This window comes from Nerophis lumbriciformis, linkage group LG15, assembly GCF_033978685.3.
Source record: "Nerophis lumbriciformis linkage group LG15, RoL_Nlum_v2.1, whole genome shotgun sequence".
Classification (NCBI taxonomy): domain Eukaryota; kingdom Metazoa; phylum Chordata; class Actinopteri; order Syngnathiformes; family Syngnathidae; genus Nerophis; species Nerophis lumbriciformis.
The window spans coordinates 31,972,330-31,997,824 of NC_084562.2; the positions used below are offsets into that span (position 1 = coordinate 31,972,330).

General features: G+C 44.7%; 2 protein-coding genes across 13 annotated transcripts in view; one reads left to right on the forward strand and one right to left on the reverse strand.

Annotated features, from left to right (window-relative positions):
• Positions 1-1,573, reverse strand: part of LOC133616043 (C-myc promoter-binding protein-like) — a 112,377-nt gene extending 110,804 nt beyond the window's left edge. For 2 of the 5 annotated variants that reach the window (XM_061975050.1, XM_061975049.1), the window contains exon 1: positions 1,352-1,549. The gene's annotated coding sequence lies outside the window, so the exon portion shown is untranslated. Of the gene's footprint in view, positions 1-1,351 lie in introns of all 5 variants that reach the window. The other 3 variants (XM_061975046.1, XM_061975047.1, XM_061975048.1) reach the window with 3 other exon arrangements.
• Positions 1,574-11,917: 10,344 nt separating this feature from the next.
• LOC133616238 (uncharacterized) lies at positions 11,918-16,364 on the forward strand. 8 transcript variants are annotated; one of them, XM_061975419.1, is made up of 7 exons: positions 11,918-12,088; positions 12,179-12,375; positions 12,528-12,644; positions 15,059-15,212; positions 15,280-15,533; positions 15,648-15,796; positions 15,895-16,364. In XM_061975419.1, exons 4-7 carry the CDS (start codon positions 15,168-15,170, stop codon positions 16,116-16,118), a joined length of 672 nt encoding a protein of 223 aa, XP_061831403.1. In that variant the 5' UTR covers positions 11,918-12,088; positions 12,179-12,375; positions 12,528-12,644; positions 15,059-15,167; the 3' UTR covers positions 16,119-16,364. The 8 variants fall into 7 exon arrangements, 6 of the variants coding, with proteins under 6 accessions (XP_061831405.1, XP_061831406.1, XP_061831403.1 ...); XR_012050864.1 differs by having other exon boundaries at positions 15,357-15,533; XM_061975421.1 differs by having other exon boundaries at positions 12,179-12,644; positions 15,280-15,387; positions 15,440-15,533.
• Positions 16,365-25,495: the final 9,131 nt, after the last annotated feature.

Sequence of the window (25,495 nt, forward strand, 5' to 3'; positions counted from 1 at the left end):
ATACCATGGTCCGTAAACCAGGCACGGGTAGATTTTGCGCTGTGTGCAGGCGCCAAGTCCTGTTGGAACTTGAAATCTCCATCTCCATAGAGCAGGTCAGCAGCAGGAAGCATGAAGTGCTCTAAAACTTGCTGGTAGACGGCTGCGTTGACCCTGGATCTCAGGAAACAGAGTGGACCGACACCAGCAGATGACATGGCACCCCAAACCATCACTGATGGTGGAAACTTTACACTAGACTTCAGGCAACGTGGATCCTGTGCCTCTCCTGTCTTCCTCCAGACTCTGGGACCTCGATTTCCAAAGGAAATGCAAAATTTGCATGGTTGGGTGATGGTTTGGGGTGCCATGTCATCTGCTGGTGTCGGTCCACTCTGTTTCCTGAGATCCAGGGTCAACGCAGCCGTCTACCAGCAAGTTTTAGAGCACTTCATGCTTCCTGCTGCTGACCTGCTCTATGGAGATGGAGATTTCAAGTTCCAACAGGACTTGGCGCCTGCACACAGCGCAAAATCTACCCGTGCCTGGTTTACGGACTATGGTATTTCTGTTCTAAATTGGCCCGCCAACTCCCCTGACCTTAGCCCCATAGAAAATCTGTGGGGTATTGTGAAAAGGAAGATGCAGAATGCCAGACCCAAAAACGCAGAAGAGTTGAAGGCCACTATCAGAGCAACCTGGGCTCTCATAACACCTGAGCAGTGCCAGAAACTCATCGACTCCATGCCACGCCGCATTAACGCAGTAATTGAGGCAAAAGGAGCTCCAACCAAGTATTGAGTATTGTACATGCTCATATTTTTCATTTTCATACTTTTCAGTTGGCCAACATTTCTAAAAATCCCTTTTTTGTATTAGCCTTAAGTAATATTCTAATTTTGTGACACACAGAATTTTGGATTTTCATTTGTTGCCACTTCAAATCATCAAAATTACATGAAATAAACATTTGAATGCATCAGTCTGTGTGCAATGAATAAATATAATGTACAAGTTACACCTTTTGAATGCAATTACTGAAATAAATCAAGTTTTTCAAAATATTCTAATTTACTGGCTTTTACCTGTATATATTGCAACAACCTGTGACACATACTGCAGGGCAGCTGGAGGATTAAAGCACGCATAAGACAACAAAGCATGGCAGACGTTAGCAAAATAACATAAAAAAAATGGAAAGAGCAACGACTGACACGATGAGGCAAATGTGCTGATTGAGTCAGACAGGACTCGGCCATTCGTTCCAGACATGTTATGAAGACAACCAACATGTTATGAAGACAACCAACATGTTATGAAGACAACCAACAGCAGTTCCACTCACTTAACGGTTCATCGTCCCCCTACTTACCCCACTTGAAAACGGTGTTTTTAGTCCTTCTGTTGCGGCGTCATCTGGTGTCATATACACCGGTGCTGTTATATTTATGTGGCAGACATGTTTGTGTGTTTCATCACAATTACCCGTACATGTAACCGTTTGTGGTCCGGTCCCAAAGCGTCTTTCCTGTCAGTTACCGTCGCAAGCCGGGTGTCCGCGTTTGGTCGCCATTTTGGTTGTGATGGGAATCCGCTGCCCCGCGCGTCTACGTGCACGCCAGGCGTACGCGTGCGCGCACCCGCGCGCACACCTGCCTCTATCACACAGTTTTAGGTGCTCAATTTCCCCCAAAAATGGATTAACTCGCTGGAATATAAAGACAATATAACATACATCCATAAACGTGGATGCATATGCAAAAGTGCAATATATGTACAGTCATCTATTTATTTAAAACTGCACCTTATTGCTCTTTTATCCTGCACTACAATGCAATGAAATTTCGTTCAAATTTGAATGACAATAAAAGGAAGTCTAAGTCTAAGTCAATGACGTGCGGTGAGGTTGATGGCTGGTGAGGCACTGACTTCATCACAGTCACATTTACAAACATATGAACCCTAAAGAGTATCTTATTCACCATTTGATTGGCAGCAGTTAACGGGTTATGTTTAAAAGCTCATACCAGCATTCTTCCCTGCTTGGCACTCAGCATCAAGGCTTGGAATTGGGGGTTATTAAATCACCAAAAATGATTCCCGGCCGCGGCGCCGCTGCTGCCCACTGCTCCCCTCACCTCCCAGGGGGTGATCAAGGGGATGGGTCAAATGCAGAGGACAAATTTCATTACACCTAGTGTGTGTGTGACAATCATTGGTACTTTAACTTAAATCAAATCAAATCAAATCAACTTTATTTATAGAGCACATTTAAAATTTACCACAGGGGTAGCCAAAGTGCTGTACAATGAGCAGGTTAAAAGATAAAACGAGTACCGAGCAAACACAACACAACACAAACAGAACACGATAAAAAATAAATAATTAAAATAGAATTAATAAAAACATAAAAACAGGATCACAGCAGGTGTATTATGGGGCGACATTGCAGGATGGATATCACTCAGTGTTAAAAGCCATGGAATAAAAGTATGTTTTTAAGAGAGATTTAAAAACATGAAGAGAGGAGGCTTGTCTAACACTCAGGGGTAGGTCGTTCCAGAGCTTGGGAGCAGCAACGGCGAAAGCTCTGTCACCTCTAAGCTTCAGCCTTGTGTCAGGGACCGTCAACAGCAGCTGATCGGCTGATCTTAAGGATCGGGTGGGGCAGTAAGGCTGAAGGAGGTCGGAGAGATAGGTTGGCGCGAGGTTGTTTAGACATTTAAAAACAAATAAAAGGAGTTTAAAATGTATTCGGTATTGACAGGGAGCCAGTGAAGGGACGCTAAAATAGGGGTGATGTGCTCACGTCTGCGGGTCTGTGTTAGCAGACGAGCAGCAGAGTTCTGCACGAGCTGCAGGCGGGCGAGGGAGGCCTGGCTAATGCCAACATACAGGGCATTACAATAATCAAGACGAGTCGAGATAAAAGCGTGGATTAATTTCTCAAGATCATGTCTTGATAGAAGCGGTTTCACTTTCGCTATTTGGCGTAATTGATAAAAGCTTTTTTGAACGACGCTGCTGATTTGTTTTTCGAATTTAAAATCTGAGTCAAACTTTACCCCCAGGTTTGTGACACAGTCGCTGAGATACGGGGTCAGAGTGCCGAGGTCAACGTTGGGGGAGGGAGAGCGACTTGGACCGAACAACATAACTTCTGTTTTATCTTCATTTAGGCTCAGGAAGTTAGCTGAAAGCCAGACTTTGATGTCGTGCAGGCAGTCAATAAGACGTTGAACCGTGTTATTTTGTGCCATGGGAAAATAAATCTGGCAATCATCGGCATAAAAATGAAATGCAATACTGTACTTCCTAAAAATAGAACCAAGGGGGAGAAGGTAAAGCGCAAATAAAATTGGGGCAAGGATTGAGCCCTGGGGGACCCCATGTGGTAAAGGAGCTGTGGACGACATAAAACTGTCTACTTTTACACAAAAACTCCTGTCGGTTAGGTACGACCGGAACCAGTTGAGGGCAACGCCCTCAACATAACTTTAACTTTACACATACAAACTGTAGCACACAAAAAAGCACATTTAATAAAAAAAAACGTTATTATGGTCTTACCTTTACTTATAAAATAAGTCCATGAGCCGCTGTTGTGCTGGATTAATGCACCCCCTGACGAGAGTGTTATATTAACTAAAGCCCTCACTTCAACTTTCCACATGCAAGATTGAATCTATTTAAAAAAGTGTAACCGAGGGTTTATAAATGTCGCCTATACTGTATGAAACTACTAAATAACAAACACGGAGGCTCCAGTTTACACGAGGAACACTTTATTTACCTTCTTTCAAAAACTTCCGCTCCACTCCAACGTGTCATCACTTCCGCTCTTAGCGCCTTCAAAATAAGAGCTCAAGGCATATACTGTATAACAGCACATAACAGGAACTTAACATCACAAAGAGGAAAGCCCATAAAAATAGGTTACAAAAGTTATTTAATAAGAAGCCAAAAAGTGCAAAAACAATAATGTTCGTGTTGGAGGAGTTGTGAATTAGGTACACCTGCAGTCTGCAGGTGTACCTAATGTTGTGGCCCTGCAGTCATTCACAATTCCTCCAACACCAACATTATTGTTTTTGCACTTTTTGGCTTCTTATGAAATAACTTTTTTAAATAGATTCAATCTTGCACGTGGAAAGTTGTGGGCTTTAGTTGATATAACACTCCCGTCAGGGGTTGCCGTGCATTCTACGGCGGGGGTGCAGGAGGCGAGCCTCAGCCAGTGTGTCTTTTGCAGCCGTTTTATGATCGCTCAGCACAAGAAATACTTTACACACATACAGTTGTTGACAAAATACACTGTACATTATATACCTCAGCTAACTATACTATGGAAATGTATAATATAATTCATATAGCAATACGGTCTCACTGCACAGCAGGCCAGCAGTTAGCCGAGTCCGCAATCCATGCTGAGGCACAACGCAGTGACGTGCCTCAACTGGCTGCTGTTCACCGCACCGTCTCTTCTCAGTATTTGAACGGCAAATGTGAAAATTCAGTGATTTTAAATAAAAATAATCTAAAACGGGTGAAGTTAAATGGAAAATAACTTTATAGTATAATCACTGGATACATATAACAATTTAATAAAAAAAAATTCTTTTTACATTTTTTTTCTTTCCATGATGGCAGGTGAGGCGGGGCCTCACCTGCCTCTAGTGACTGCACGTCACTGCTATACATGGACTATACTATACATATACTTTACTATACATACACATACTATATAGGTACTACTTCACCCTTGCTCCTGATGGGTGCTGGTTAGCGCCTTGCATGGCAGCTCCCTCCATCAGTGTGTGAATGTGTGTGTGAATGGGTAAATGTGGAAGTAGTGTCAAAGCGCTTTGAGTACCTTGAAGGTAGAAAAGCGCTATACAAGTACAACCCATTTATCATTTATTTATTTACTATACATTTTTGTAAAAGCAAAGCGTCCTATACATTGTTTTGATCACATATTTATTTAGTACCAACAATCTAAAGTTAAAGTACCAATGATCGTCACACACACATTAGGTGTGGTGAGATTATTCTCTGCACTTGACCCATCACCCTCACCCCCTGGGAGGTGAGGGGAGCAGTGAGCAACAGCCTTACCAGGAATAATTTTTGGTGATTTAACCCTCAATTCCAACCGTTGATGCTGAGTGGCAAGCAGGGAGGTGAAGGGTCCCATTTTCTTTGGTATGACTCGGCTGGGGTTTGAACTCACGACCTACCGATCTCAGGACGGACACTTTAGCTACAAGGCCACTGGGCAGGCCTAAAAGTTGAAACTCCCTTGAACACTGTCCCCTCTTCCTATAATTAGACTAGACCATGAAATACGATAATTTAGAGTTGTTTTTTTTAATTTATTGTGTTTTTAAAAACAAAATAATTGAGCTAAAATCCACACTTGCTGTGTCCCTGGGTTACCATGTCACATAGGGCTGGCTACCCACTCTGCAAAAGTTGAAATATTTAAAATCTCAGCACAGTCCTGTTACCCAAATTATTTGTTATTAGTTTATTTATTTTTTGTTTAGTCAATGTCAACATGATTTTAATGTACCATGAATATCATGTCATGTGTCTACAGGTTATGTATTTGCTAATTATATGCCAAAAAAAGTATTTCTTTTCAGTACTCTGACTCAACTGAATTTTCTTCGACCTGGGAACTTCGTAAAAATTTTTTATTAAAATTGCCTGAGACCTTTAAGTAGTTCAATGTATGTATATCGGATTGAGAGTTGAAAAAGAAAGAAAAGTACATTATTATTATTACATTATTTACAACAAGCAATGCCGCCAATTTGGTGAAATGACCCAAAGACGATGGATTATGGTAGATTGTTCTAATATACAAACAATGGCTATTGAATGCGTGTGTTTTTTGTTAGTTAATTAAAAGCAGTTTTGATCATAGATGATGATGAAATTTGCAAATGTTTTTTAATGATTCGTGTACTTCTTGTTTCACACAGAAAAAACGTTTTCATTGTTTTTCGTTCCAGTGTGGCCCTAATCATCCCTTGTGGTTATGTTCCGATCTGTTCTCTTTTTATATATATATATATATTAGTGTTGTCCCGATACCAATATTTGGGTACCGGTACCGGCACCGAAATGATTTCGATACTTTTGGGTACTTTTCCAAATAAAGGGGAACACAAAAATTGCATTATTGGCTTTATTTGAACAAAAAATGTTACAGTACATTAAACATATGTCTCTTATTGCAAGTTTGTTAAATAAAATAATGAACATACAAGACAACTTGTCTTTTAATAGTAAGTAAGCAAACAAAGGCTCCTAATTTAGCTGCTGAAATATGCAGTAACATATCGTGTCATTTTTCATTCTATTATTTTGTCAAAATGATTAAGGACAAGTGGTAGAAAATTAATTATTAATCTACTTGTTCATTTACTGATAATATCTGCTTACTTTCTCTTTTAACATGTTCTATCTGTGGTGGCGGACCTGTACTTTTCAGAGGCGGTATAGTACAGATTATGATTAATTAGTATCGCGATACTATACTAATACCGGTATACCGTACAACCTTAATATATATATAAATATATATACATATTAATATACCAAGGGCCAAGAAAAACGAGCTTTGGATCTGAAATGGCAAATCCTCCTTAATCGACTACTCTTGCATGCATGCATGGAGAGGGTGATTGACTGCTGTCTTGTATTTGTAATATTGCCCTCTTTCTCACCAATCTTCTGATGCTCTTTTAGTCCATTCCAGTCTTGTGCAAGTCTACAGTCTTGTACCTGCAGGTCCTCTGACTCTTTAGTCTTGCCCATTGTGGAGTAATGGTGTGAAAGGAACAGACGCTTTCTGTGATTGGTGTTGTTTTTCCAATCACACATATGAGTTAAGAGTTGAGCTTAGGGGTACTTTCATGAAGAGACAGTATAATGTGTGTGCTTCATGGACACATATCAAATAAATCTATGCAATGAGTTGTACAGTAAATGTCTCACATATCTAAGTAAGACCTTGCTTTACTGCCCTCTTCTGGTTAGAGTGATCAAACACACACATTCTGGTGATAATGGCTAAGAAAAAGGAACTAGGAAAAAAAAATGTGTATTGGGATAACAACATCCATCCATCCATCCATTTTCTACCGTTTATTCCCTTCGGGGTTGCGGGGGGCGCTGGAGCCTATCTCAGCTACAATCGGGCGGAAGGCGGGGTACACCCTGGACAAGTCGCCACCTTATCGCAGGGCCAACACAGATAGAGAGACAACATTCACACTCACATTCACACACTAGGGCCAATTTAGTGTTGCCAATCAACTTATCCCCAGGTGCATGTCTTTGGAAGTGGGAGGAAGCCGGAGTAGAACCCACGCAGTCACGGGGAGGACATGCAAACTCCACACAGAAAGATCCCGAGGCCGGGATTGAACTCACGACTACTCAGGACCTTCGTATTGTGAGGCAGACGCACTAACCCCCCTTCCACCGTGCTGGATAACAACATCCACAAAATAAAATACATCCATAATATACTGCCCCCAATAACAAGCATATCGTTAAAGTAATGTGGAGTATTATTATCATCGTAAAAGCAGAATTGTCTGACTTCTTATAAATAGTGCAGAGTTGTTCAAACGTTTTACGGAGAGGGTCACATACTGAGCCTCATTTAGGTTTTCTCTTATACAGGTAAAAGCCAGTAAATTAGAATATTTTGAAAAACTTGATTTATTTCAGTAATTGCATTCAAAAGGTGTAACTTGTACATTATATTTATTCATTGCACACAGACTGATGCATTCAAATGTTTATTTCATTTAATTTTGATGATTTGAAGTGGCAACAAATGAAAATCCAAAATTCCGTGTGCCACAAAATTAGAATATTACTTAAGGCTAATACAAAAAAGGGATTTTTAGAAATGTTGGCCAACTGAAAAGTATGAAAATGAAAAATATGAGCATGTACAATACTCAATACTTGGTTGGAGCTCCTTTTGCCTCAATTACTGCGTTAATGCGGCGTGGCATGGAGTCGATGAGTTTCTGGCACTGCTCAGGTGTTATGAGAGCCCAGGTTGCTCTGATAGTGGCCTTCAACTCTTCTGCGTTTTTGGGTCTGGCATTCTGCATCTTCCTTTTCACAATACCCCACAGATTTTCTATGGGGCTAAGGTCAGGGGAGTTGGCGGGCCAATTTAGAACAGAAATACCATGGTCCGTAAACCAGGCACGGGTAGATTTTGCGCTGTGTGCAGGCGCCAAGTCCTGTTGGAACTTGAAATCTCCATCTCCATAGAGCAGGTCAGCAGCAGGAAGCATGAAGTGCTCTAAAACTTGCTGGTAGACGGCTGCGTTGACCCTGGATCTCAGGAAACAGAGTGGACCGACACCAGCAGATGACATGGCACCCCAAACCATCACTGATGGTGGAAACTTTACACTAGACTTCAGGCAACGTGGATCCTGTGCCTCTCCTGTCTTCCTCCAGACTCTGGGACCTCGATTTCCAAAGGAAATGCAAAATTTGCATGGTTGGGTGATGGTTTGGGGTGCCATGTCATCTGCTGGTGTCGGTCCACTCTGTTTCCTGAGATCCAGGGTCAACGCAACCGTCTACCAGCAAGTTTTAGAGCACTTCATGCTTCCTGCTGCTGACATGCTCTATGGAGATGGAGATTTCAAGTTCCAACAGGACTTGGTGCCTTCACACAGCGCAAAATCTACCCGTGCCTGGTTTACGGACCATGGTATTTCTGTTCTAAATTGGCCCGCCAACTCCCCTGACCTTAGCCCCATAGAAAATCTGTGGGGTATTGTGAAAAGGAAGATGCAGAATGCCAGACCCAAAAACGCAGAAGAGTTGAAGGCCACTATCAGAGCAACCTGGGCTCTCATAACACCTGAGCAGTGCCCGAAACTCATCGACTCCATGCCACGCCGCATTAACGCAGTAATTGAGGCAAAAGGAGCTCCAACCAAGTATTGAGTATTGTACATGCTCATATTTTTCATTTTCATACTTTTCAGTTGGCCAACATTTCTAAAAATCCCTTTTTTGTATTAGCCTTAAGTAATATTCTAATTTTGTGGCACACGGAATTTTGGATTTTCATTTGTTGCCACTTCAAATCATCAAAATTAAATGAAATAAACATTTGAATGTGTGCAATGAATAAATATAATCTACAAGTTACACCTTTTGAATGCAATTACTGAAATAAATCAAGTTTTTCAAAATATTCTAATTTACTGGCTTTTACCTGTATACTTAAGTCTTAATGTCAAATTTGTCCCTTGAGTGGATGGTATTTTGACTTTCTGCTTTTCACTGCAAATCAATTATTTGAACTTCATTAGAATATTGTTTTAGTTTTGTTAGAATATAGCAATATTTGATGGATCATTCTTCAAAAAAGTCAAAAGTCTCAATGTTATTGCAACACATTTAACAGCATTGGAATATATTAAAATACATTGTTAAAGGTCTTTGAAAACATTTTTATTGTGTTCACTAAATCTAATGTTATTCATTTGGTCTTAAAAGTGTATGGTCTAACTCATTGTAACTCCTACTGGACCTTTCACCAACTCCTTGAAAATTTTAATTTGTGCTATGTCTCGCTGTCTGTTCTGCTGTTCTCTATTTTCCACAGCTGGTGGCACTTACTACGCCAAGAACCTGCAGAACATGACCAAGCAGGAGGTGGTCCAGGAGTACCTGGAGAAGGAGGAGAACCGGCTGAGGTGAGCCGTAGAGCCCGATGGTGAAGTGGCGTAAATCATATTTACAGTATATGGCGCTTTTTCTCTAGTGGCTTCAAGCGGTTTACATTGAGAAAACCAATTATCTACAAGCTAAATTTACACCAGTGTGGCTGGCACTGGGACTAAGATGGTTGAATTGCATTTCCCAATAAATCAACGGCAGTGACGACGATGGCGCAAGCTGGCTTCAAACAAAATAATTGTGTTATTGATGTCAACCATTAAGATCTGTTGTCAAATTTGACATAATACTTGACTTCTTGACCACTATTTGCACACAGGCTTATCAACATCCTTTGACTTGAATTTTTGTGAGGTCGACATCAATAGATTTGCAAATGAGTATCGTATCCAGATACATCGTTTTAGTATCGATACTTTTGACAATTATACCATTGAGCTCTCTAGCCATACAGGAAGTATACCTCTACTTTACTGTAAAACTGTATGTTTTCAATATTTGGATGATGTTTTGCAGGCTTATAAAAAATGCTGGGTTTGGCCAATGAGCCTCCTGTTGAAAACACCTGGTATATATTATTGTAGAACTCTTGATCCAAGAAGCTGGTCACAGGCACTTTAACTTTGCTCGAGGAAGAAGCTCGTTTTCGGCAAGCAATTGGCAAAATCTATTCGAAAACAAGGCTGGCGATGCAACGGGAATGGAATTATTCAACATACCAGTTTAGCTCACATGATCATAGAATAAATGCTATAACCATCAAGCAGCCAACTTAACACAAGTAGTAGCTGACACATAACGACTACTACTACTACTACAGGGGAAAGTAATAAACAATAACTAACTAAGAATTACGCGCCACTTAAACAACTATTTACACAAGTGTTTCAAGGCATGCTGGGAAGCCGGAAAAAAACCCCCAGCAACGCTTGAGTATACGATAGTATTTCTTACCTAACTTCTTGCTGATAGCCTTGGTCATTCCAGTCCCGTGCCGGTCTGAAATCTTGAAAGGTCTTTTTTCTTGCCTGTGGTGTTGGAGAGGTTTGAATGGAAGAGACTGATTCTGTGGCTTTTATCCACATAACAAATTGAGATAACGAGTACTGAACAGTCTAATTTGTGTTTTCTGGGAGCACAAAGCGAAGTGGAAACAAAATGAAAGAGCACTGGACAGGAAGTAAATACCAAGTCAAAGGAAAACAACACACACAAGTCCAACCTGCTAGAAGTGATCATGAAAACATTAAGTGAACAAATTAAAGATAGGGTAGGATTCACTAAGCTCTGCTTCTTCCGACTACTTTTCAGACATGTTAAATTATGTAACTGTAACAATGAGAGTATTCAATGTAATTATCCTGCAAAGTACTGCTTGTTATATGAGATAATAATAATAAAGTCCTAAAATAATCCGTTAAGCATTAATGAATCAATCTGATAATCTCTCATACATTATTACATGTCTACATATAAACCTCAATCATTAATCCCACGTTAAAAAGATAGTTAGGTTATTTGCTCATGTGTTGTGTTGCTCGACTTCACAAGGACCGGGTGCACACCCCCACACAATTACTGGAACGTCTCCTCTCTGTTATTGATTTATTAGTGGGCTTAGCAAATGTTTACATGGCTAGGCCGGAGACATATAAATCCAACAGGCAAGCCCCGCCTCCCTTCCCAGTCTCTTCTCCGCACATTAGAGGTCATCAAACACACAGGCTAATAAACGAGTGCACAGGGAGACAAAGGCTATCAGAGGTTGTCTGGTCGTCTGTCGATACAGAGATGAACGTTTTCCTGCTCTGTGCAGTTAAAATACATCAGCAATGCCTTCTGGATATGAGCGACATTATACAAAGTTCATACAAGTGCAACATTTAGGTAAAGCTTGCAACTTAGAATGTCATTAAATATGCAGATGTATTGATTTATCCGGTAGCAAAAGGAAAAAAAAATTAAAAGTCGGTCCCTCCAGGAATTTGCGGGCTTTTACACAACAGTGCTATTGTTTTATGTTCATACTTGTGCTTTGGACAATTAAAAGGCTTAAACCGCTTTATTACTTTGCTCTGCTTCCGGGGTCCAACTCAAAACAGAACAGAACAATTTTAGGCCTTTTTTATTTTTACAATAACATTGTTATGGCGCACGCGCGCTCTGTTTTTCCCTCTTCTGTCGGAGCACTCAGAAACTCCGCTGTGAGCACCACCAGACACGCCCCCGCGCTCGCCACGCAGACCACGCCCATACTCCGCCGCAGCCGGAGGCAATCTACAATCAACGCACCTGGCTATGATGAAGGACGACAGGATAAAGAGCCTCGCCGCTGACTTCTTTTCGTCGGAACGTAGCTTTGTGCTCAGTAAGCTTCGCATCTCTGACTTCCCTCCTGATCTCGCTTGTCCCTCGTACTTTTCCCTGATCCCGTTTTTGTCTCTTGTTTTCCCCACAGTCACTCGAGTCTCAGCTTCCGCTGTGCGCCTCCGCTACTGTTTTTTCCCCCAGGACATTGTTTGCCCTCCTGCTCCTGCTTTGGACTTCCGGACACCTCTCTCCCGCCTACGACCCCGCTCGGACCTTGGACCTCTTGGCCTCTTTCCCTTTGACTTGGACGCTACATCTCCAACACGCACTCCAACAAACCTTACGGTATTTTTATACGGTTAATTCTCACACATAGTTTTCCATTGACACACATAGTAGCATACACACCCCATGTACTCATCAAGCACTCAATAAATCTGTTGAGCTTGATCTGCTGTTGCCGTGCCGTCTCCTTCACCCCCTTCCTTACATAACAGTACGTTCCGACCAAGATGGAACCAGACGGCACCCCTAAGTCTCCGGCCGGCCCTCTGTCTCGGACTTCCCCCGCAACAGACCTGTCCACCATCCAGTCTGTCCTTCAACAACATCAGGTCAGTTTTTCCACCCTGGAGGACAAATTGGACGTTGCATTCGCCAGCCTGTTGTCTAGATTAGACAACCTCGGCACCGGTCAGGTGACACCTCCCACACCAGTCCTGAGCACACCTATTTCACTCGCCACCGGAGGATCGACATCACTTCGAGAACCCAAGATAGCAAGCCCTAGAAATTTTGAGGCAGATTTCAAACATTGTCGCGGCTTTCTGGTCCAATGCGAGTTCATCTTTCAACATCAACCTTCACGGTATGCTAACGATAGTGCCAAAATTGCCTTTATGTTTTCCCTATTCTCGGGACCTGCGCTGAAGTGGGCCACGTCTGCACTCAGCAAGGCTTCGGGGCTTAACTCTAATTATGCTGCTTTCCGCAAATAATTTTTGGCGGTCTTCGATCACCCTGCTGACGGTGGAGATGCCGCCTCCAAACTTCATTCCATTCGACAGGGCTCCCGATCTGTGGCCACCTATACCTTGGAGTTCCGAACCCTGGTAGCAGAGAGTGGATGGGACGACAAGGCACTTCAGAGCGCTTACAGAAGGGGACTTAATGAGACTATTAAAGACGGTTTGCTGTGGGACAGACCTTCTTCCTGTCAGGACCTCATTGAGTTAGCCCTGTTATTTGACCAACGACTCTTGGAATGTGATGCTGAGAGGGAGAGCGACTATGGCAGCACGGCATCGGCAAGACCCTCTCGCTATACCAGCCGACCCCTCACGAGACAGTCTGTCACAGTAAGACCAGTTCAAGTCACACCTCCAGAACCTATGCAAATTGGCAGGTCCCAACTCACCTTCGAAGAATGAGAATGGAGGTTCCAACATCGTCTCTGTCTCTACTGTGGCCGGGCGGATCATCAAATCCGCAACTGCCCTTTTCGGCCAAAAGATCAGGCTCACCAGTCAAGGGGATCCTGGTGAGCCATACAACTGTCCCCACTACTCCTTCTAGGAGGGATCCTAGTATTCTGTTTCCCGCAACTTTGACTTGGGAGGCTAGGACATTGTCTGTGGACGCCTACCTGGACTCCAGAGCCGACGAAAGCTTCATCGATCTAAGGTACGCCCAAAAGAAATGTATTCACTTAATACCTTTAGAGACTTTCGTCTCAGCCCAGGCTCTAGATGGCCATCCTTTGGACCCCATCAAATACCGCACTAAACCCTTGTCTCCTACCCTTTCTGGCAACCATACAGAGATCATCAGCTTCTGGGTTTTGCACGCCCCAGTAGCCCCCCTTGTCCTAGGCCGATCTTGGTTTAGTCAAAATGACCCCCATATCTCTTGGGCTACTGGCAAAATACTGGCTTGGAGCAACCACTGCCATGCTCACTTCCTCAAGTCAGCAGTGGTCCACCCTGATAAACCGAGACCAGTGTCACCCCCGGTTGACCTTTCCCGAGTTCCCAAGATGTACCACGATTTAGCCGCAGTTTTCAGTAAGGAACAAGCGTTGTCTCTTCCACCTCACAGACCTTACGACTGTGCAATCGACCTCATCCCTAATGCAGTTCTTCCTTGCAGCCGATTGTACAACTTGTCCCTCCCTAAAAAACAAGCCATGAAAGATTACATTTCCGAGTCCCTTGCCTCTGGGATCATCAGACCATCTAAGTCCCCTGTAGCAACGGAGTTTTTTTTTTGTTAACAAGAAGGATGAATCACTTCGCCCCTGCATCGACTACCGCCAACTGAACAGCATTATTATTAAGAATAAATACCCTCTACCTCTGCTTAACTCATCTTTGCCTTTTGGTCTGACCAATGCTCCCGCTGTTTTCCAGGCCCTCGTAAATGACATCCTCAGAGATATGATTGATCGATTTGTGGTCATTTATCTTGACAATATACTCATCTTTTCCAAGAACACTCAGGAACACCAGCGACACGTCCGTCTCATCCTACAACGATTACTGGAGAACCGCCTCTTCATCAAAGCAGAGAAATGTGAGTTTCACTCCTCATCTGTGGATTTTCTCGGATTCGTTATAGAAAAGGGACATATCAAGACTGACCCCAAGAAGGTGAAGGCGGTGGTGGAATGACCTCAACCCACTACCCGTACTGAATTACGACGTTTTCTGAGATTTGCCGGATTCTATAGACGCTTTGGGGCAGTCCTTTCCCAACGTTCTAAGCAAGACAGCAAGGTCCATCCTTGTGCCTTCTTCTCAAGACGATTATCCCCTGCGGAGCGAAACTACGATGCTGGGAATTGGGAGTTACTTGCTGTCTACGAGGCATTAAGGAAATGGAAACATTGGTTGGAGGGGGCCAAACATCAGTTCCAGGTTCTCACAGATCATTGCAATCTTCTTCATGTCCGATCAGCCAAGAGACTTAATGATCGGCAGGCCCGATGGTCCCAATTTTTTGGTCGTTTTGATTATGTACTCTCTTTCAGACCGGGTTCTCGTAACACCAAGGCTGATGAACTCTCTCACCAGTTCTCGGAGGAACCCACCTGCAACACTCCATAAGAAACCATTCTTCCCCCCTCCAGGATTATCGGCATGGTCACTTGGAAAGTGGAAGGTCTTGTCCAAGACTCCTTGAAGGTGAGACCGGGACCAGGGGGGGGACCTCCCAACAGACTCTTCATTCATCGTGAATTACGTCCTCAAGTTTTGGACTGAGGGCACTCCAGTGTCTTCTCCTGCCATCCGGGATTCCAACGCACTCTTTCCTTCATCCGCCGGCAGTTCTGGTGGCCATCCATGGCTAACGATACCCGTGAGTTTATCGCCGCATGCAGTACGTGTGCACGTAATAAACCATCCCACAGACCGCCGGCAGGACTGCTGTGTCCTCTTCCCGTTCCCAGTCGCCCATGATCTCACATCTCTATGGATTTCATCACTGGCTTTTCCCTTCCCAAGGTAATACCTCCATACTCACCTTTATAGATCGATTCTCCAAAGCCGCACATTTTGTTCCTCTACCCAAACTTCCATCTTCCTCTGAAACTGGTGATCTTCTCACTACCCACATAGTCAACTCCGCTGTGAGCACCGCCAGACACGGCCACACTACGCCGCAGCCGGAGGCAATCTACAATCAACGCACCTGGCTATGATGAAGGACAACAGGATAACGAGCCTCACCGCTGACTTCTCTTCGTCGGAACGTAGCTTTGTGCTCAGTAAGCTTCGCGTCTCTGACTTCCCTCCTGATCTCGCTCATTTGCTTGTCCCTCGTGCTTTTCCCTGATCCCGTTTTTGTCTCTTATTTTCCCAACAGTCACTCGAGTCTCAGCTTCCGCTGTACGCCTCCGCTGCTGTCTTTTCCCCCTGGACATTGTTTGCTCTCCCCGACCCTTGACTCCTGCTTTGGACTTCCGGACACCTCTCTCCGGCCTACGACCCCGCTCGGACCTTGGACCTCTTGGCCTCTTCCTCTTTGACTTGGACACTACATCTCCAACACGCACTCCAACAAACCTTATGGTATTTACATACAGTTAATTCCCACACATAGTTTTCCATTCACACACATAGTAGCATACACACCCCATGTACTCATCAAGCACTCAATACATCTGTTGAGCTTGATCGGCTGTTGTCGTGCCGTCTCCTTCACCCCGTCCTTACATAACAAACATTGCCTCAACTTGTGATTTTATGAATTTTTTTTTCAATTTTTCAATTGAAGTCTTCTTTGTAACCGTGACACACTGTAATGTGTGGTCACATACATAGTAATTATTAGAGATAGGATTTATGGCTCTTTGAAGGGAGTGGAATCTTGAAGAGCCGTTCCTGTCAAAGAGTCATTCAAAAGACTGCCTCGTTATTCAATGTAATAGTAATAATGTATACTTACACCAATATTACTCCTTGGTGAGAGTTATTTGTCAATATTGCAATAGCTTTTCAGTGCTGAAGTTACTTTCGTGGCCGAGTAGCGCAGTGGCTTTCACAGAAACGACATTTTCCGTGGCATTTCTTAACCTTAAACACATCCCTCCCATGTCACATCCCGTACCTGACCTCCCATCGGCTGTGTATAAAAATGTGTGTAACGCACAAATCATCTGATGCGGCTATTATGAATAGCAGCAGCGCACAGTTGAAAACAATGGCCAAGTAGATGGCAGAATGCTTTGCACATCCATCCATCTTCTTCCGCTTATCCAGGTCGGGTCGCGGGGGCAGCAGCCTTAGCAGTGAAGCCCAGACTTCCCTCTCCCCAGCCACTTCGTCCAGCTCCTCCCGGGGGATCCCGAGGCGTTCCCAGGCCAGCCGGGAGAGATAGTCTTCCCAACGTGTCCTGGGTCTTCCCCGTGGCCTCCTACTGGTCGGACGTGCCCGAAACGCCTCCCTAGAGAGGCATCCTGACCAGATGCCATCAACTCAAAATGGAGGGAATTTGTGTTTATTTTAGTATTTTGACCAAAACCTTTGAAACGTGAAACATTCTTCGTGTTACTTGGCTATAAATCATTTCTCAGAATTTTAATACAATTCTGACAATACTGCATACCTTCAGCTTGTCATCATGGCCCAAAGCAGTGATCTCCAAAATGCGGCCAGGGGGCCATTTTTCAGAACACACACTTTTTTGTCTCTCGACATTTATTAAAAACACAATACAATTAATATTAGTGATAATATATATTATTCTATATGGCACTAATTTGCTTTGTCACCTGTAAGATGTGGAGGTTTTGTTCAGATAGCTTTGCATATGTTGACCACAACAGTCAGCACAGTACATATCTAAGGGAGTATAATGTACACTGTGTGTTCACTTATGCGACCAGCCTGACTTGGGTTACACGCTTTAATGTGACGGAGAGGAGAAACTGCTCTGGATGCTTACGAGCAGCGAGGAGGATGGAGACGTAAATAAATCCCCCATCAGTTCATAGAGCAGCTCACATGTCCATAGCACATGATCACACTCTTATGGCAGCAAACACCTACTTATCATGCCTATCTATCTATCAATCAATCAATCAATCAATGTTTATTTATATAGCCCTAAATCACAAGTGTCTCAAAGGGCTGCACAAGCCACAACGACATCCTCGGTATAGCCCACATAAGGGCAAGGAAAAACTCACCCCAGTGGGACGTCAATGTGAATGACTATGAGAAACCTTGGAGAGGACCGCATATGTGGGTAACCCCCCCCCCTCTAGGGAGACCGAATGCAATGGATGTCGAGTGGGTCTAACATAATATTGTGAGAGTCCAGTCCATAGTGGATCCAGCATAACAGTAAGAGTCCAGTCCACAGTGGGGTCAGCAGGAAACCATCCCGAGCGGAGACGGGTCAGCAGCGCAGAGATGTTCCCAACCGATGTACAGGCGAGCGGTCCACCCCGGGTCCCGACCCCGGACAGCCAGCACCCCATCCATGGCCACCGGATCTGTGTGTCTCCCCTTCCACAAGAGATAGGGGGGAGCAGAGGAGAAAAGAAAAGAAACGGCAGATCAACTGGTCTAAAAAAAGGGGGGCTATTCAAAGGCTAGAGTATACAAATGAGTTTTGAGATGGGACTTAAATGTTTCTACTGAGGTAGCATCTCTAACTGTTACCGGGAGGGCATTCCATAGTGCTGGAGCCCCAATAGAAAACGCTCTATAGCCCGCAGACTTTTTTTGGGCTCTGGGAATCACTAATAAGCCGGAGTTCTTTGAACGCAGATTTCTTGCCGGGACATATGGTACAATGCAATCGGCAAGATAGGACGGAGCTAGACCGTGTAGTATTTTATACGTAAGTAGTAAAACCTTAAAGTCGCATCTTAAGTGCACAGGAAGCCAGTGCAGGTGAGCCAGTATAGGCGTAATATGATCAAACTTTCTTGTTCTTGTCAAAAGTCTAGCAGCCGCATTTTGTACCAACTGTAATCTTTTAATGCTAGACATAGGGAGACCCGAAAATAATACGTTACAGTAATCGAGACGAGACGTAACGAACGCATGAATAATGATCTCAGCGTCGCTAGTGGACAAAATGGAACGAATTCTAGCGATATTACGGAGATGAAAGAAGGCCGTTTTAGTAACACTCTTAATGTGTGACTCAAAGGAGAGAGTTGGGTGGAAGATAATACCCAGATTCTTTACTGATTCGCCTTGTGTAATTGTTTGGTTGTCAAATGTTAAGGTGGTATTATCAAATAAATGTCGGTGTTTAGCAGGACCGATAATCAGCATTTCCGTTTTCTTGGCGTTGAGTTGCAAGAAGTTAGCGGACATCCATTGTTTAATTTCATGAAGACACGCCTCCAGCTGACTACAATCCGGCGTGTTGGTCAGCTTTAGGGGCATGTAGAGTTGGGTGTCATCAGCATAGCAATGAAAGCTAACACCGTATTTGCGTATGATGTCGCCTAGCGGCAACATGTAAATACTAAAGAGTGCAGGGCCAAGAACCGAACCTTGGGGGACTCCGCACGTTACCTTAACATAGTCCGAGGTCACATTGTTATGGGAGACGCATTGCATCCTGTCAGTAAGATAAGAGTTAAACCACGACAAGGCTAAGTCTGACATACCAATACGTGTTTTGATACGCTCTAATAAAATGTTATGATCGACGGTATCGAAAGCAGCGCTAAGATCAAGAAGCAGCAACATAGATGACGCATCAGAATCCATCGTTAGCAGTAGATCATTAGTCATTTTTGCGAGGGCTGTCTCCGTAGAGTGATTTGCCCTGAAACCGGATTGAAAAGGTTCACAGAGATTGTTAGACATTAAGTGTTCATTTAGCTGCTGTGCGACAATTTTTTCGAGGATTTTCTATCTATCTATCTATCTATCTATCTATCTATCTATCTATCTATCTATCTATCTATCTATCTATCTATCTATCTATCTATCTATCTATCTATCTATCTATCTATCTATCTATCTATCCATCCATCCATCCATCCATCCATCCATCCATCCATCCATCCTTCTATCGACAACAAACATTTTGTCGTAGTAAAAATATTGATCTAATCCCTTTTGTGGTTAATATAAAAAAACCAAAAACCAGTGAAGTTGGCACGTTGTGTAAATAGTAAATAAAAACAGAATACATCCATCCATTTATTTTCTACCGCTTATCCCTTTCGGGGTTGCGGGGGGTGCTGGAGCCTATCTCAGCTGCTTTCGGTCGGAAGGCAGTGTACACCCTGGACAAGTCGCCACCTCATCACAGGGCCAACACAGATAGACAGACAACATTCACACTCACATTCACACACTAGGGCCAATTTAGTGTTGCCAATCAACCTATCGATTTGCAAATCCTTTTCAACTTATAGTCAATTGAATAGACTGCGAAGACAAGATATTTAATGTTTGAACTGAGAAACTTTTTTTTTTTTTTGCAAATAATCATTAAATTAGAATTTAATGGCAGCAACACATTGCAAAAAAGTTGGCACTGAAGCATTTTTACCACTGTGTTACATGGCCTTTCCTTTTAATAACATTAATAAACGTTTGGGAACTGAGGAGACCAATTTGTGAAGCTTTTCAGGTGGAATTCTTTCCCATTCTTGCTTGATGTACAGCTTAAGTTGTTTAACAGTCCGGGGTCTCTGTTGTCGTATTTTAGGCTTCATAATGCGTCACACATTTTCAATGGGAGACAGGTCTGGACTACAGGCAGGCCAGTCTAGTACCCGCACTCTTTTACTATGAAGCCACACTGTTGTAACAAGTGCAAAATGTGGCTCGGCATTGTCTTGCTGAAATAAGCAGGGGCGTCCATGAAAAAGACATTGCTTGGATGGCAACTTATGTTGCTCCCAAACCTGTATGTACCTTTCAGCATTAATGGCGCCTTCGCAGATGTGTATGTTACCCATGCCTTGGGCACTAATACACCCCCATACCATCACAGACGCTGGATTTTGAACTTTGTACATATAACAATTCGGATGGTTCTTTTCCTCTTTGGTCCAGAGGACACTAAGTCCACAGTTTCCAAAAACAAGTTGAAATGTGGACTTGTCAGACCACAGAACTCTTTTCCACTTTGCATCAGTCCATCTTAGATGAGCTCGGACCCAGCGAATCCGGCGGTGTTTCTGAGTGTTGTTGATAAATGGTTTTCGCTTTGCATAGGAGAGTTTTAACTTGCACTTATAGATGTAGCGACAAACTGTAGTTACTGATAGTGGTTTCCTGAAGTGTTCCTGATATCCTTACACACTGATGTCTCTTTTTGATGGAGGGATCGAAGGTTAGGGGATTCAATGTTGGTTTTGGGCCTTGCCGCTTATGTGCAGTGATGTCTCCAGATTCTCTGAGCCTTTTGATGATATTACGGACCGTAGATGGTGAAATCCTTAAATTCCTTGCAATAGCTCTTTGAAAAATGTTGTTCTTAAACTGTATGACAATTTGCTCACGCATTTGTTGACAAAGTGGTGACCCTCACCCCATCCTTGTTTGTGAATGACTGAGCATTTCACGGAAGCTGCTTTTATACCCAATCATGGCACCCACCTGTTCCCAATTTGCCTGTTCACCTGTGGGATAAGTGTTTGATGAGCATTCCTCAACTTTCGTCTTTTTTGCCACTTGGGCCAGCTTTTTTTAAACATGTTGCAGGCCACAAATTCCAAATGAGCTAATATTTGCAAAAAATAACAACGTTTACCAGTTCGAACGTTAAGTATCTTGTCTTTGTAGTCTTTTCAATTGAATATAGGTTGAAAAGGATTTGCAAATCATTGTATTCTGTTTTTATTTATGATTTACACAACATGTCAACTTCACTGGTTTTGGGTTTTGTACTTGGTATGGTTACGGTCGATATTTGTATCGAGCCGCCCAACCCTGTGTACAGGTTTACCATGTGTTATTCCTGAAATTTAGATCTGGGCTTTGATGTTCTGAAACCATAGGCGTAAGTGGTCTTGCCAAAAGTTCGTCAACTTGACAGTCGTTGTTAGTGGCTCAAATCAAAGGATCACCAATGTAACATGCACGTGAAGCGGTGTTGTTGTCAAAGATAAGGTGCATCAACAGAATTCCTTCTCCACTTTGCATTGCCCAGACAGCTGCAAATATGTCATGTTTGCATGTGTCTGTATATATGTCTGATTTTGCACATGTCAAAGTCCCAGGTCTGTTATTGATGAGACAGGAGTTGAAAATGAAGTAAATCAAAAAGTTGTTCTGCCAAAAGCTGGTCAACTTGATTATCGCAGTGAAAATAGCGCCGAGATTAGCCGTCATGTTGTCAGCATCATCACCCTTAAAGTGGCTGTTTGCAACATTTACACAGATTCATAGAGGGCGCCAACTATTTTACAGAGTATATCCCAACCTCTTACGGATTCTCGTACGTATTGACGTGACTACGTAACCCATGCACATTAGCTAATAATAGCAATTTGGATAGCTAGCGTTAGCTGTCATTCAATGTATATTCTATCATAACAACAACATGACTGCCAATTGTTTGTTGCTTTTCTTGGATTGCTTTTGTATGTGTACACACGCTCCCTGTGTGTACATGTTGACAAGACCGCGTGAGTGACCGCCGTAAACACCAATCATTTTATTCGGACCGATAAAAGTTTTTATTACATAAACTTTGTGAACGTGAAAAATGAAGACAATTAATTGCCAAACAACTAATGGTAACATAAGCTAACCAGTGGTGTTCAACTACAAATAATATATATATTATATATATATATATATATATATATATATATATATATATATATATATATATATATATATATATATATATATATTCTCCTCTCTGAGCTGCCACCTTACCGTGGTAGAGGAATTTGCGTGTCCCAATGATCCTAGGAGCTATGTTGTCCGGGGGTTTCTATGCCCCCTGGTAGGGTCTCCCAAGGCAAACTGGTCCTAGGTGAGGGATCAGACAAAGAGCAGCTCGAAGACCTCGATGAAGAACACAAACCAAGGACCCAGATTTCCCTCGCCCGGACGCGGGTCACCGGGGCCCCCCTCTGGAGCCAGGCCCGGAGGTGGGGCACGATGGCGAGCGCCTGGTGGCCGGGCCTGTCCCCATGGGGCCCGGCCGAGCACAGCCCGAAGAGGCAACGTGGGTCCCCCCTCCAATGGGCTCACCACCCATAGCAGGGGCCATAGAGGTCGGGTGCAGTGTGAGCTGGGCGGAAGCCGAGGGCAGGGCGCTTGGCGGTCCGATCCTCGGCTACATAAGCTGGCTCTTGGGACGTGGAACGTCACTTCGCTGGGGGGGAAGGAGCCTGAGCTAGTGCGTGAGGTGGAGAAGTTCCGGCTAGATATAGTCGGACTCACTTCGACGCACAGCAAGGGCTCTGGAACCACTTCTCTTGAGAGGGGCTGGACTCTCTTCCTCTCTGGCGTTGCCGGCAGTGAGAGGCGACGGGCTGGGGTGGCAATTCTTGTTGCCCCTCGGCTCAAAGCCTGCACGTTGGAGTTCAACCCGGTGGACGAGAGGGTAGCTTCCCTCCGCCTTCGGGTGGGGGGACGGGTCCTGACTGTTGTTTGCGTTTACGCGCCAAACAGCAGCTCAGAATACCCACCCTTTTTGGATTCACTCGAGGGAGTACTGGAGAGTGCTCCCCCGGGTGATTCCCTCGTTCTACTGGGGGACTTCAACGCTCATGTTGGCAGCGACAGTGAAACCTGGAGAGGTGTGATTGGGAAGAATGGCCGCCCGGATCTGAACCCGAGTGGTGTTCTGTTATTGGACTTTTGTGCTTGTCACAGATTGTCTATAACAAACACCATGTTCAAACATAAGGGTGTCCATATGTGCACTTGGCACCAGGACACCCTAGGCCGCAGTTCCATGATCGACTTTGTAGTTGTGTCATCGGATTTGCGGCCTCATGTTTTGGACACTCGGGTGAAGAGAGGGGCGGAGCTTTCTACCGATCACCACCTGGTGGTGAGTTGGCTGCGATGGTGGGTGAGGATGCCGGACAGACCTGGCAGGCCCAAACGCATTGTGAGGGTTTGCTGGGAACGCCTGGCAGAGTCTCCTGTCAGAGAGAGTTTCAATTCCCACCTCCGGAAGAACTTTGAACATGTCACGAGGGAGGTGCTGGACATTGAGTCCGAGTGGACAATGTTCCGTACCTCTATTGTCGAGGCGGCCGATTGGAGCTGTGGCCGCAAGGTAGTTGGTGCCTGTCGTGGCGGTAATCCTAGAACCCGTTGGTGGACGCCGGCGGTGAGGAATGCCGTCAGGCTGAAGAAGGAGTCCTATCGGGTTCTTTTGGCTCATGGGACTCCTGAGGCAGCAGACAGGTACCGACAGGCCAAGCGGTGTGCGGCTTCAGCGGTCGCGGAGGCAAAAACTCGGACATGGGAGGAGTTCGGGGAGGCCATGGAAAAAGACTTCCGGACGGCTTCGAAGCAATTCTGGACCACCATCCGCCGCCTCAGGAAGGGGAAGCAGTGCAGTGTCAACACCGTGTATGGTGAGGATGGTGCTCTGCTGACCTCGACTGCGGATGTTGTGGATCGGTGGAGGGAATACTTCGAAGACCTCCTCAATCCTACCAGCACGTCTTCCTATAAGGAAGTAGGGCCTGGGGAATCTGTGGTGGGCTCTCCTATTTCTGGGGCTGAGGTTGCCGAGGTAGTTAAAAAGCTCCTCGGTGGCAAGGCCCCGGGGGTGGATGAGATCCGCCCGGAGTTCCTTAAGGCTCTGGATATTGTGGGGCTGTCTTGGTTGACAAGACTCTGCAACATCGCGTGGACATCGGGGGCGGTACCTCTGGATTGGCAGACCGGGGTGGTGGTTCCTCTCTTTAAGAAGGGGAACCGGAGGGTGTGTTCCAACTATCGTGGGATCACACTCCTCAGCCTTCCCGGTAAGGTCTATTCAGGTGTACTGGAGAGGAGGCTACGCCGGATAGTCGAACCTCGGATTCAGGAGGAACAGTGTGGTTTTCGTCCTGGTCGTGGAACTGTGGACCAGCTCTATACTCTCGGCAGGGTCCTTGAGGGTGCATGGGAGTTTGCCCAACCAGTCTACATGTGCTTTGTGGACTTGGAGAAGGCATTCGACCGTGTACCCCGGGAAGTCCTGTGGGGAGTGCTCAGAGAGTATGGGGTAACGGACTGTCTTATTGTGGCAGTTCGCTCCCTGTATAATCGGTGTCAGAGCTTGGTCCGCATTGCCGGCAGTAAGTCGGACACGTTTCCAGTGAGGGTTGGACTCCGCCAAGGCTGCCCTTTGTCACCGATTCTGTTCATAACCTTTATGGACAGAATTTCTAGGCGCAGTCAGGGCGTTGAGGGGATCTGGTTTGGTGGCTGCAGGATTAGGTCTCTGCTATTTGCAGATGATGTGGTCCTGATGGCTTCCTCCGGCCAAGATCTTCAGCTCTCACTGGATCGGTTCGCAGCCGAGTGTGAAGCGACTGGGATGGGAATCAGCACCTCCAAGTCCGAGTCCATGGTTCTCTCCCGGAAAAGGGTGGCGTGCCATCTCCGGGTTGGGGAGGAGATCTTGCCCCAAGTGGAGGAGTTCAAGTACCTCGGAGTCTTGTTCACGAGTGGGGGAAGAGTGGATCGTGAGATCGACAGGCGGATCGGTGCGGCGTCTTCAGTAATGCGGACGCTGTATCGATCCGTTGTGGTGAAGAAGGAGCTGAGCCGGAAGGCAAAGCTCTCGATTTACCGGTCGATCTACATTCCCATCCTCACCTATGGTCATGAGCTTTGGGTCATGACCGAAAGGACAAGATCACGGGTACAAGCGGCCGAAATGAGTTTCCTCCGCCGAGTGGCGGGGCTCTCCCTTAGAGATAGGGTGAGAAGCTCTGTCATCCGGGGGGAGCTCAAAGTAAAGCCGCTGCTCCTCCACATCGAGAGGAGCCAGATGAGGTGGTTCGGGCATCTGG

Excerpts from the sequence above, each read along its gene's own strand:
- LOC133616238 (XM_061975417.1), top strand. The coding sequence starts at position 15,168 with ATGGTCACTTGGAAAGTGGAAGGTCTTGTCCAAGACTCCTTGAAG. Across the intron at positions 15,213-15,279 it reads TTGTCCAAGACTCCTTGAAG|TTTTGGACTGAGGGCACTCC; the intron begins GTGAGACCGGGA and ends TACGTCCTCAAG. Across the intron at positions 15,534-15,647 it reads CTGGCTTTTCCCTTCCCAAG|TCAACTCCGCTGTGAGCACC; the intron begins GTAATACCTCCA and ends CTACCCACATAG.